Genomic DNA, 12,934 nt, shown 5'->3' with positions numbered 1-12,934 from the left:
TGGAAACTATGCTCCATCCGATGCTTGTCATGCCTAGCCTTGTATTTGGCTTGGCTCTTTTCCAGCTGTTCCTGTACTGCTTGGTGGATCTCTTGGATCTGTTCAATGAACCTAGTTGCCTTGTCCACATCACTGTGTCCATCAACTATGGTATCTTTACCAAAGACAAAATCCAAAGGAGACCTTGGTGTGAAACCAAAACAGGTCTCAAAAGGAGATCTCTGTGTAGAGGAATGTTTTGCTCTGTTGTAAGCACGCTGCACATAACACAAGTGTTCATCCCAAAGCTTAGGAAGTTTGTTGCAATATCCTCTGAGTAACTGTATCACTGTCCTGTTAACTACTTTTGTCTGGCCATCAGTTTGGTGTCCATCAGTTCCCACAGACTTGACCAAAACTTCCCCACAAATCAGGTGTCTCGATCAGATACAATGGAAGTGGGTAATCCAAAATGAACCCATACATGTTCAAAGAACAGTTTTGCAGTTTGTTCAGCTGTAATCTATTTATTACAAAGTATTAAAATACACATTTTGCTGAATCTATCCACAACAACATATAGATAATCATGACCTTTCCTAGATTTAGGCAGTCCTCCAACAAAATCCATGGAAACACTTTCCAAGGGTGAGAAGGAACTGGTAATGGAGTGTACAAGCCTAGTTTTCTATTGTTGGGCTTGCTTTTAGCACACATAGTACACCCTCTTACATATCTAGAAATTGTCTCATTCATTTTTGGCCAATAACAAAATCTTTGCAACTGTGCAACTATTTTACTTACCCCAAAGTGACCTGATATCAGAGAGGTGTGTGCTTCTCTAATTATCTTTACTCTCTCAGTTTGTGGAATGCAGAGGTCCCCACAATGATATAAGAGTCGGTCTTTTACATGATAATCCAATTCTTCTACTCTTTTGCCTTGACTCAAAGTTGCATATACATCTTTAAAGTCTATATCTTGAACATATTGTTCAATGTAGCTTTCATGTAGCACAAAAATTATGCTTAAGTATAGTGATGCATTTATAATGGGTCTAGATAACACTGCAACTTTATTATGTATGCCCTTTTTATATCTGATGACTAAATGAAACTGTTGTAGAAAACCCATCCATCTGTAATGTCTTGATTGTTGCAACTTAGTTTGGGAGTGTAGATATTGAAGTGGTTGATGATCAGTATGTATTACTATCTCTTTGCCCATTAAGTAATGTTTCCACTTTTTCACACTCTGAACTAATGCATACAATTCTTTATCATATGTAGGCTAGTTAACTACTGCAAGATTAAAAGTCTCAAAATGATAACATATGGGTTTACCGTGTTGTGTCAACACTGCTCCCATGGCATAGTCACTGGCACCTGTTTGGATCTCAAATGGTCTTTGCAGATCAGGCAGTGCTAGTACAGGTGTTGTACTAATCTTTTCTTTCAAGGTGTTGAAGGCTTTTTGATGTTTGCCTCCCCACTGAAACACCTTGTTCAATCCTGTTAGAGCATGTAAAGGAGCTACAATTGAGGAAAACTTAGAAATGAACTTCCTCCAATATTGTGCTGCTCCTAAGAAGCTTCTCACCTTTGTAGCAAACTTGGGTTTAGGCCAGTTTACAATGACTGCCACTTTAGAGGGATCTATTTTCAATTCACCACCCCCTACTATATGACCCAAATAATTTAGAGATGTTTTTCCAAATTCACATTTTGAGAGTTTAACATGAAGTTTTTCTCTTTTCAAAACATCTAATATCTGCTTAACATGCTTTAAGTGCTCTTCCCACATTTTACTAAAATTCAGAATGTCATCCAGATATGCAATAACAAAATCATCAAGAAAAGGTCTGAGTACATCATTCATTAATCTCATGAAAGTAGCAGGAGCATTAGTTAAGCCAAAAGGCATAACCAACCACTCATACAATCCCTGCTTTGTTTTGAAAGCAGTCTTCCATGCATCTTGTTCTGCAACTCTGACCTGATGGTATCCACTGTGCAAGTCTAGCTTGGTGAAATAAGCAGCTTCCTTCAATTGATCTAAAAGATCATCTATGCGAGGAAGGGAATAACGATTTTTGATTGTTATCTTATTCAGTGCTCGATAGTCAATGCAGATTCTCCACGAGCCATCTTTCTTTCTCACCAAAACGATTGGTGACCCACATGGTGATGTGCTAGGCCTGATGAACCACTTCTCGAGCAACTCCTGCACCTACTTCTTGATTTCAACGTTCTCTAAAGCAGACAACCTGTACATTCCAATGTTAGACAATGGAACATCTTGCTGCAAAATAATATCATGTACTATTTCCTTTTTGGGTGGCAGACCTTTAGGTTCTTGAAACAAGACATCATACTCTGAAACAACCTGTTCTATATCAGTTTGTTGTTTAGCATTATAGCCCTCAAATACATTGGTTTTATCATGTTTCTTTTCCTTTACAACCATCAGTAAGAATTGTTTGCATGAATTTATCATTCTTTTCATCTACCCTGAGTTTATGAGAGTATAATTATTCTTGAGCTTGTGAGCTCTTACAAAGTATTCGATTCCATCTTTAACAAGTAGATACTTGTTCTCAGCTCTATAGAAAATAACTTTTCTGTCATACAAGTAAGGGCTTCTTAAAACAATTCCACATATATCCAAAGGAATTATGTCTAACTCAACCTCATCTACAAATGTTGACCCAAAAGAAAACTTGAGTTTGCACTGTCTAGTCACTTGTAGTTGTGCTTTATCATTCAACCATCCTAATGGGTATGGTTTCTTGTGAGGTGTAGTTGCTAATCCCAATTTCTTTACGATTGCTTCAGAAATTAAATTTACTTGTGAGCCACTATGAAACAAAATATCAATCTTTTGATATTTGGAAACAACTTGAATATGGAAAAGCTCATGTCTTTTCCTCTCATTCTCTTCATCAATAATAGATTGAGCAGAATTACTAGTAGATGCTTCAGAATTCTTACATTTTATACCTGTGGCTGCAATGGTTGTTTCATATCCCGAGTCTAACCCCAAATCTCTTTGAATAGCTGCAGCAGTCTTCTTCTTCTTGCCCTCGAACTTCTTAGGTCTCAACTCTGGATGCAGAATCCAACAATGCTTATCATCATGCCCATCCTTTTTATAGTGGGTGCATGAAGCTTTGATTTTCTGTGCAATGTTAGCCTTCCTTGCTTTCCACTTCTGCTTTATTTTCTCCTTGCTCTTGCTTGCAGTGGGTTGGGATGGTCCTCCAACTTTTGGATTTCCATTCTTTCCTCTAGCTTCTAGATGAGTAGCTTGTACAGATACCTCATCTATACTAGTGGGATTAAACATGAGGATGGTATGCCTCATATAGCTGTGTAGACCACCAATGTACTTCAAAAGAGTCTCTGGTGAGTCTGATGAGATTCCTAGAATCAATGCCCTCTTTCTAAATTCTTGAGTGTACCCTTGCACACTTTGAACTTTCAACTGCCGAAAAGTTTGCTAACTCATCATGGCTTGTTGCATGTAGGCCAATGGATAGCACTGCTTTTTGATTGCAGAAACAAATTCACTCCAGACAGAGATAGTCTTACCATGTCTTTTCATATCAACTTGGGTTCTGCCTTCCCACCAAACCAAGGCAGTGCCTCCTAGACGTAGGCTTGCTAGCTGAATCTTGCTCTTGTCTGAGTCGATGTTCTGTACTCTGCAATAAACATCAATTTGTCTAATCGAATTGTCCAAATTTTCTACATTTAGCTCTCCATCATATATAGGCAAATCAAATTTAACATCTAGCTTGATCAAAGATGTTTTCTTGTTATGCACAGGGCTATTAGGAGGTGTGAGAAAGCTTTCCTCTTTCCCTTTTCCTTTTGAGTGGTCATGGAAGTGAGACTCATCTTCTTCTTTGTCTTGTTTAGAACCTGATGAATCTTCATCCTTATGCTTTCTAAAGTCCCTATACATTTCTTCTACCATGGACTTTATGGCTAGGAAACTTTCTATGAATTGAGGGTCTGGCCCCATTGAACCTTCCTCTGACATTGTCTTCCGAGGATAGACTCTCCCAATTTCAGGATTAGTTTGGACCAACTCTCCTTCTCCTAATTTGAGCTTTGATCTAGTGAGCATTCAACAGCTAAACCAACACAAGCTTGTCTAACCTTAACAGCCTAGAGCTCTGATACCACTTGATCTAAAAATCACCCTATGAGTGATCTCAGTTAAAGAATTATTAAATGAAGGTATTACAGACTCATATACTAGTGTGTGTCTATGTTATTTAGGCAACGGATCGATCAGATTGCAAATACACAGACACTGGAAAATGGAAAACAGCAGAGAAACACAGTAAGCAAATACAAGAACACAAGAAGTTAATAAGGAGTTCACCCTATCCTCCAGGGCTACATCTCTGGTCCAGCTCTCAGTGGTGGCCTTCTTTTATTGTGTCTTAAAGCAGAGAATTACAATGAAGGAGCTCAGTATGAGTCTCCTGAAACAGAATTTGCTTGGCAGGGTGGTTCTTGGATTCCCCAAGCCACTAGAGTGCACAGACTTTGTTCCTTACCAGCTCTTTGACCCCTCTGGTCTTTAATGGAAGGAGCCCAATGTGGTGCTCAGTCCTGACAGATCCTCTCAGGGATGGCTTGAATCTCTCAAGCTCTCTGGTGCTCGACGCTGCCTTTGGTCAGCTCGGCCCTCTGTCTTCTTTCTGCTTTTTGCTTCACTGTCTTCTTCACTTTTGCTCTCTCTGTCTTTTGTTTCCTTCTTTTCTCTGTTCTTCCTCTCCGTGTCTTCTGCTTGTCTGTTCATGGCTTTAAAGCCATTCGATCTCATGGCTATTCGATTCCCCTTCCAACTCCATCGGATCACCTGCTACAGCTTCGCTTGGAGTTCCCTGTCTTGGTGTCATCATTAGGCTCACAGGGAGTGGCCACTTGTCCTCCTGCCAACTGTGCCAGCTTGCTTCGTCGATTCGGTTTTTCAGTTACGTCATGGAATAAGTCATCCGCCACCTTGGCAGTGAAATCGGGCCTCAAATTCTTATAGATCGTGGCTTAATCCCCTGTCAATTCCGGTTTCCCCATCAGGCGCGATCTCAACCGTTAGATCTGGAGCCCCCAGATCCGACGCCATTCGCTCATTTCGTGCGGTTGACTTGCTCGACTGTTAGCGCGCGATTGGCGGCGGTTTTCTATCTCCTCCACTTGACACGCGTCGGGCGCTAAGTGGAATGGCTCCATTTTCACCAAATCTGCTTACCGCCCAAGGGTGCCCCCGATAAACACTACCGGTTTTTGGAGCGCGGGTCCCACCCTAGCCTTTAGCCTTTTCCCCACGGTTTTCCCAGCTCCCATGCGACCGAGCGCTCGGGACCTCTCCTTCTCGAGGGGTTTTGCCCAGCAATGCGCGATTAGCGCTAATTGCGCATCAAAAACTGCCTCCTTTTCCCGATCCGAGCTTCCCAGGGGCTAGTTTTGCCTCCTACGCAGTCTCCATGGGCCTCGGTCAGCGCGCTTTGACCGAGGTCATTGTCGTTCCACAGTGGTTACCAACTGTCACTGTCCAGAGGTGCTTCTGATCGTTGCTCTTAATTCTTTGAAGTCTGTCCCGATCTGATACAGTCACGGTTCTCTAATAACTCTTCATGGATCCAATTTGGATCATTTACATTAGAAAATAACTTCTCCAACTTATTTCTAAAAAAAAAAAAATCTAAACTCTACTAAATTAAACATTTAAAATTTCTTAACAAAAATTTCCCCTCAGCATTACTATGTGACCATCCCATCACATTGGTAAGCTCTTGTCCAGACTTCGTCAAATTTTGTGCTCGCCCTATGCACTTGCATCAGCCAAGCTCCACATTGATCCCTGAGTCATCCTCTGAAAGTTGATTGAACAGCTCTCATGCTTCAGTCATGTGGTGGGAGGCACCATTATCTAGATTCTAAGCACTCCTGACAATAGTGCTAGTAGAAAGGTAAGAAACAAGTGGAAAATCATTCTAGAACTTTGTCACAAATTCACTCAGCTAGGTCTCTACTATTGCTGCTACCTGTTGTGTCTTCCCTTTGTCTTTCTACTTATCTATACACTAAGAAGCATAGTGACCTTGCTTATGGAAAACAAAGCACTTGATCTTGCTCATGTCTTTCTTCTTTCCAAGTTGATGTCCTCCAGCATTGTTACCTTTCTTGGTGAAAACTTTCCCTTTGCCCTTCTTTGTCTTGTTAATGAGGGCCAAGTTTTCATCACCACCTCCCTACTTGTTGGCTCTAGACTCCTCTCGAGGCTCCTCCTGAATGTCGTCATCCCACAATCCCTGCTAGTCTGGAATGTTCTCTGGAATGTTCTCTCGGGCATAGATCCCCTTCACAAACGATTCCCAAGGCTTGGTGAACACATTTATAGCTACATTCACTAGCTCTACATCCATCATCTTTTCTCCAACTATTACAAGTTGATCACAAATCTGTGTGATTCTCATAAGGTAACTGGTAACAGTGTCAGATCTGGTCATCCAACACTCTCAAAGCTTGTTCTTCAAAACCATCTTCTGGTTCAAATTGTCACTTTGGAAGAAACCATTTATGCTTTCACATCCTTCTTGTCCTTGATCTGCAACATCTACTTGCACTAGAAGGACCTTCTCCATAGTCACCCACCAGTCTTTCTCTTTCAAGAGCAGTGTGACTCTTGCCTTCCAAGACAAACCCCATCTAGTCTGTCCTCAAACCTGAGACTGCCTCCTGTCATGGATGTCTTGTGCTTAATCCTTCAAGCACTCTATAGATCTCATGTTGAGACCTTTGGATCTGATAGATATGCAGTCAACAATTTTGGACCTGCTTTTCTCTTCAAATTCTAAGTTCTAATACCATGTTAATTTTCGAAAACTAATACCTAGGTAAATAGATCAGATCTAGATTTACACTACTGGAATTCTTTAACCAAATAAAGAAGTAGAAAAACTTAGAAAAGCAAGAAAAGCAAAAAATACAGCAAATCTTGTGCATGCACAATTTTTCTGCTCTTCAACATCAGTTCATCATTCAAATAACTTCTGAACCTACAAGAGCTCCCATACAGGAAAAAAGGCACTGAAAAAAAAAGAAATACACACGAAACCCAACAAAACTGAATTTCCAACTCTCGGAAATCTGCCTCAAAATCATCTCTATGCTGGACCAAACAGTCTGTATGGCCTGCAAACCCAGCAAACCTAAATTTCCAACTCTCGGAAATCTGCCCTGGATCACTTCTATGCTGGACCGTATGGTCTATGCGGCCGGCAAATAAATGGCTGCCTTCTCCTTCGCTGTTGCTGCAATTCTTCTTCTTGCCTGGAAAATCAAAATATCTTTTTGATTTTCTCTTTCTCAAAATCCTTCTTGAGAAAATAATTGATGTATCCTCTCTTCACTTGGCTTCTTTTTATAATTTTGAGTTGGGTCAAATCCCTAATCTCAATTGTCACGATTAAATCTAATATTCAGTTGATGTCAATGGTCCAAAATTCAACTTAAATCACTAATACCTAAACTTAGGCACTTCATTAAATTAAACTCATTTTATGGAAAGACATTCACTTTATTAATTAATTAACTAAGTGAACTCCCAAGTCTAAGAGTCATTTAATGACGATTCCTGCAACTTGGACACTTTTCTTTTGTGGAAATACCAGGCAGAGCTACAATCATCAACATCACAAACAGAGGAAACTCATCCTAATTTTGTGTTTGCTTGTTTCCTTATTTTATTTTGTTTTTCTCCACATTTTAGAAATGACATACTCTAGACTTAACACATATTTTCCTCATACGTTGTGGCTATGGGTTCATTGTAAAGTTGCATACTTGTAATTTCAGTGTCCCCATAGTCATGTATTAACCTGTAAGAAATTTTCTGTTTGTTGCAACCCTTTATAAGCATAGAAATATAATAGCCACTACAGATAAATGAAGAATAGGAGCCAAAATTCTGGACGGCAAATTACAAAGAAAACAGCCAGAGATAGACAAAATATAATATTACCTGTTTGAGAATAGAACCAAACTGTCGCAAAATATCTGCCATACTCCTCCTATGAGCAGCCTCTGAACGAGCTAAAAACAGCATTCTTTGTTTCTTACTAGTTTTCTCTGTTTCATCACTTTTTGAAGATATAACAGCCCTTGATCTTTTCCTCTTCAGGACTGTCCGCATATGAGACACTTGAAAAACTTGCTGTGTCACCTGCCATATACATGTAGATTTATCAATAAATTTGTGTTTGCTGATTAATAGGCAAGGCCAACCACCTAGAAAATCAATATTAGAGCCAATAAAACCTGACTGAAGAGCTGAATCAGTATCGAAAACTAGACTTCAGACATCTCCCCAATAAGTCAACCTAGAAATGAAATTGTTAAAAGTTAAATCTGCCTTCTTTCCAGACCAAAAATTGGCAGAGTTTTGAATTTCTTCTTTTAGCGCTTGAGAACCACAAGCTCTATTGGGTGGTAGTTTAGGGGCATTTCACTCCAGAAACTCGATGCTTCATTCCTACTCTACGGTGGCTCAGGATGCTACTTGATGAGCTGGATCTTCGCCAAAACCATGCTACTACACTATTGTGACAATCATTATATATATAGGCAAAAAATCCAATTTTCAATGCAACCTCAAAGCATATTGAAATTCATTATTATTATGTGAGGGAAGATGCAGTGAGGACAAGTAAAATTGAAGTATAGCAAGATTGAAGAGAAAAATTTTGATACCTTCACCAGGTGCTTAATTGAAGACAAGTTCACAAAGCTTCAAAATATGTTGGACATGAGGGAGATTGCCATTAAGGGGGGATCACTTAAGGCTTAATGCCAACTCCTTCAATTCTTCTTCATGTGGCGTGTAGAAAATCTGTGTAGGTTAACCCGATAATGCAATATAAATCAAAGCAGAATACTATAACCTACTTCTACTATCAATTTGAGGAAGCTTAAAGATCGAACTGAACAATATAATCAGAAGAAGAAGAACAATATGGTTACATGCATGTACTATATATTGATATCACTGGATAAATATATTGTTGAGGAGGCTAAATCCTTTTCTACAAGTTTTGAGACATGTCTCATTGCATAGTTTAACATGGTATTGGAGCTGTTTAGTCTTAAGGGTCTAGTAGCTCCATATTAGAGATCCATGGAAGGTGAACTATCACGATACAAAGAGATCTCCATCGGTTTAGCATGAGAAAATCAACCAAAAGAAAGGAGAGTCCAACACATCATGCAAAGAAGTAACATTGCCTACAAGGTCATAGTTCTCTTGGTTTCTTTTTTATTTAATTGCCGATTGTTCTTTAATATATCCCTGAGCCGTAATTTATCTGCTATACGTAATGGAGGGTTTTCTGACATATTTTCCAATCTAATTGGACCAGAATCTGGCAAGGATTTATTGGAATCACAAGTTTGAGTTGTGAAATCTCCACAATCCGAGTGCCCCATGTTGGAAAATCAATAGTGGCAGCTTATTACACTTATTTTCCTTTACCTTAATATTTTCTTATGAACTTATTAGCTTTCTTGTGTTCTTTTAGTTAAATCTTTCATCAACTAACTGTTAACTCACTATTAGTTCCTCAAACAGTTTGGAATTAATTTAATTGGACTTAACTCAGTAAACTGAGTTAACTAATTACAACTCAAATATAACTCAAACTTATCTCCTTAATTTAAGGGATAACTCTTGCATGACTTCAAAAAGACTTCTAACTTGAATTTCTCCAACTAATTAATTTAAATTTAATTAATTAATTATTTCCAAGTAGCTGTTAAGACTAAATTCGATTTTAATTCACAATTTAATTCAAGGACAAATTAAATTGGAATATTCTTGTTGCCATATTTCAACACTCCTCTCAACAAGAAAGGGATTATCTGCCACCCCGATCATGTCTCTATGGAACTCGAATTTACACTTTGACAATGCCTTTGTCAAAATGTCAGCATCTTGCTCCTCTGTCGAAATATACTGCAGCAACATGATCCTCCTCGCTACACAGTCTCTGAGATGATGATACTGGATGTCAATGTGCTTGGACCTATCATGAAATACTGGATTCTCAGAGAGTTTGATACAACTCTGATTATCACAATAGATCACAGTTGGATCCATCCTCTGATCAAACAAACCAACTAGGATTTTCCGCATCCAGATGGCCTCACATGTTGCCTGACTTGCAGCCATGTATTCTACCTCTGCCGAGCTGAGTGCAACCGACCTCTGTTTCCTGCTGTACCAAGAAACTGCCGCTGACCCAAGGTTGAAAATCCCTCCTGATGTGCTCTTCCGATCTGATGGACTCCCTGCCCAATCTGCATCAGTGAAGCCCTGTAGCTTCACTCCCTCTGTTCGTTTGTACCATAATCCATACTGAGATGTGCCTCTGAGGTATCTCAATACATGCTTTGCTGCCTTCCAAAACATCTTGGTAGGTTGAACCATCGCTTGACTTAGTTGGTTCACCGCATAGCACAAATATGGTCGTGTGTTCACTAAGTACATCAGTGAACCCACAAGCTGCCTGTACACAGTAGCCTCTACCACTTCTCTTGAAGTAGCAACCTCCTTCCTCTAGTTACCTGCTAGAGGAGTCTGCATGGGCTTGCACTTCTCCATGTGGAATCTCCTGAGTATCTCATTGGCATACTTGCCTTGAGACACAAACAACTCCCCATCCTTTTGCCACACATCCATGCCAAGGAAGTAATGCATGAGACCCATGTCTTTTATCTCAAATTCTCTTGCAAGGTCCTCCTTGCAAGACACGATCAACTAATCATCACCAGTCAATATGAGATCATCAACATAAAGTACGATGATCAACAACTTACCTTTCACCACAATGTGGTACAGGTTTGCATCCGCTTCACTCTTTGTGAAGCCCAACCCGGTGAAGTAATTATCTATCCCGATGTACCAAGCACGAGGTGCTTGCTTCAGCCCGTACAACGCTCTCTTGAGTCGGCACACATGCGACTCACGATTGAAGGTCTCAAAACCTTTCGGCTGCTCTATGTACACCTCTTCCTCAATCTGGCCATTGAGGAATGCAGTCTTCACATCCATCTGATGGATCTTCCAACCCATCTGTGCTGATAGTGCCAACATAGATCTGATAGATGAGTACCTTGCGACGGGAGCAAAAGTCTCATCATAGTCAATCCCCTCGACCTATGAAAAGCCACGGGCAACAAATCTTGCCTTATGCTTCTCCACACTACCATCAGCAGCTTGCTTTACCTTGTAAAGCCAATGGGAACTCACAACTGACTTGTTCTCTGGTCTCGGAACCACGTCCCAAACACTGTTACGAACTATGGAGTCATACTCCTCCACCATAGCATCAACCCAAATCGGCTGCTGCACTGCTTCCTCAAAGGAAGATGGCTCGGTCTCAACACATTCCCTAGCAAGGGCCATGTATCCAGTGTACCTCTCAGGTGACCTCCTCTGTCTGCGCTGAGAAGATGGTGCTCCCACATTCTCTCTCACATCCTCCAACAATCTGTCATCTTCTCTTGTGTGCCTCTGTCCATCTCTGGAAGACTCTGCCTGAGTGGATGTCTCCACTCCTGGAACCTCTGCATGTGGTTGCTCCGCATCAATTTGAGGCTCCTCCTCCTTAGGAACCAACAGTTCCTCCACAGCCTGTAGTTGGAGCTCCCTCTCAAGGGAAACTCGCATGGCCTTCTACTCATCAAACTTGAGATCTCTATGAACCACTATCCTCCGACTGGTAGGCAAGTACACCCGATAGTTGTGAGGTGTATCAATGTACCCCACAAATATCCCCAACTCTGCTATCGGCTCAAGCTTCTTCCGTGCATCCTTTGTCACATGGCAATATACCGATGAGCCAAAGATCCTGAAGTGACCCACATCTGGTCTCTTACCGGAGAAAGCTTCCTCTAGTGTCTTCATCCCAAGTATGTGATGTGGGCTTCTATTCTGCAAATAGACTGTTGTGTTGCATGCCTCAGCCCACAAGTGAAGTGGTAGGCCTTGGTCATGCAACATTGCCTGTGTTGCCCCTACAATAGTTTTGTTCTTCCTCTCAACCACCCCATTCTGCTGTGGGTTATAAGGTGTCGTCAACTCTCGTTTAATTCCTTCCGCTGCACAGAAGTCCTTAAACTCTTGAGAGACATATTCTCCACCATTGTCGCTTCTCAAGGCCTTGATCTTATACCCTGACTCTTTCTCGACCAAAGCTTTGAACTCACAAAACTTTGTGAAAGTTTGGTCCTTCTGCATGAAATAAATCCAGCATTTACGAGAATAGTCATCAATGAAAATCATATAATACCTTTGCTTCGCTGTGGATGCCGTCGACAATGGTCCACACAAATCAGTATGAACTCGCTCTAAGATAGCCTCTGCTTGACTTTCTCGATCATGAAAGGAAGACTTGGTGTACTTTCCCAAGGTACAACCTTTGCATGTGTCAACTTGCTCAAGTTTACCTTTGGGAAGTCTTGTAGATATCTACTACATCATCTTCAAAGCCCCATAATGTGAATGGCCCAACTGCCTATGCCACAACTCGCCAATGTCTTTGCTTTGCACCAGTTTTGCTTTCGTACTCAATGTTGCACAATCATCTACCTCTAGTTTATAGAGATTCTTCATCTGAATCCCTATCCACTTGGTCTGACCCATGGCTGTGTCTTAGGAATGCCTTTCCTTCACTGAAGACAACATCGTAGCCTGTTAAATTGGCAACTAGGGCCAAACTCCATATGGGTCAGCTTATTTATGGCAGCTGATATTTTTATTGGATCTCGCTCGTCAAGAGGTGTAGAATTGATCCTAAGATCATCCGATTCCGATAAGTATTTATGGAGATATGAATTTATTTTGATTATGTAATTATTATCAAGTCGACAGCTCTTATGTA

General features: G+C 40.6%; 1 protein-coding gene across 2 annotated transcripts in view; it reads right to left on the bottom strand.

The window, feature by feature from the left end:
• LOC149173681 (transcription factor GTE6-like) overlaps window positions 1-12,934 on the bottom strand; it is a 359,882-nt gene that overhangs the window by 276,911 nt on the left and 70,037 nt on the right. For both annotated transcript variants that reach the window (XM_089424694.1, XM_089424693.1), the window contains exon 2: window positions 8,020-8,220. In XM_089424694.1, coding sequence (XP_089280820.1) covers window positions 8,020-8,220 — 201 coding nt within the window. The remainder of the gene's footprint in view (window positions 1-8,019; window positions 8,221-12,934) is intronic.

Source organism: Pinus tabuliformis, chromosome 4_2, assembly GCF_031772625.1.
Source record: "Pinus tabuliformis cultivar Carrire ecotype Pingquan chromosome 4_2, CPIR1, whole genome shotgun sequence".
Classification (NCBI taxonomy): domain Eukaryota; kingdom Viridiplantae; phylum Streptophyta; class Pinopsida; order Pinales; family Pinaceae; genus Pinus; species Pinus tabuliformis.
This window is presented reverse-complemented; position numbering and strand designations above follow the sequence as displayed.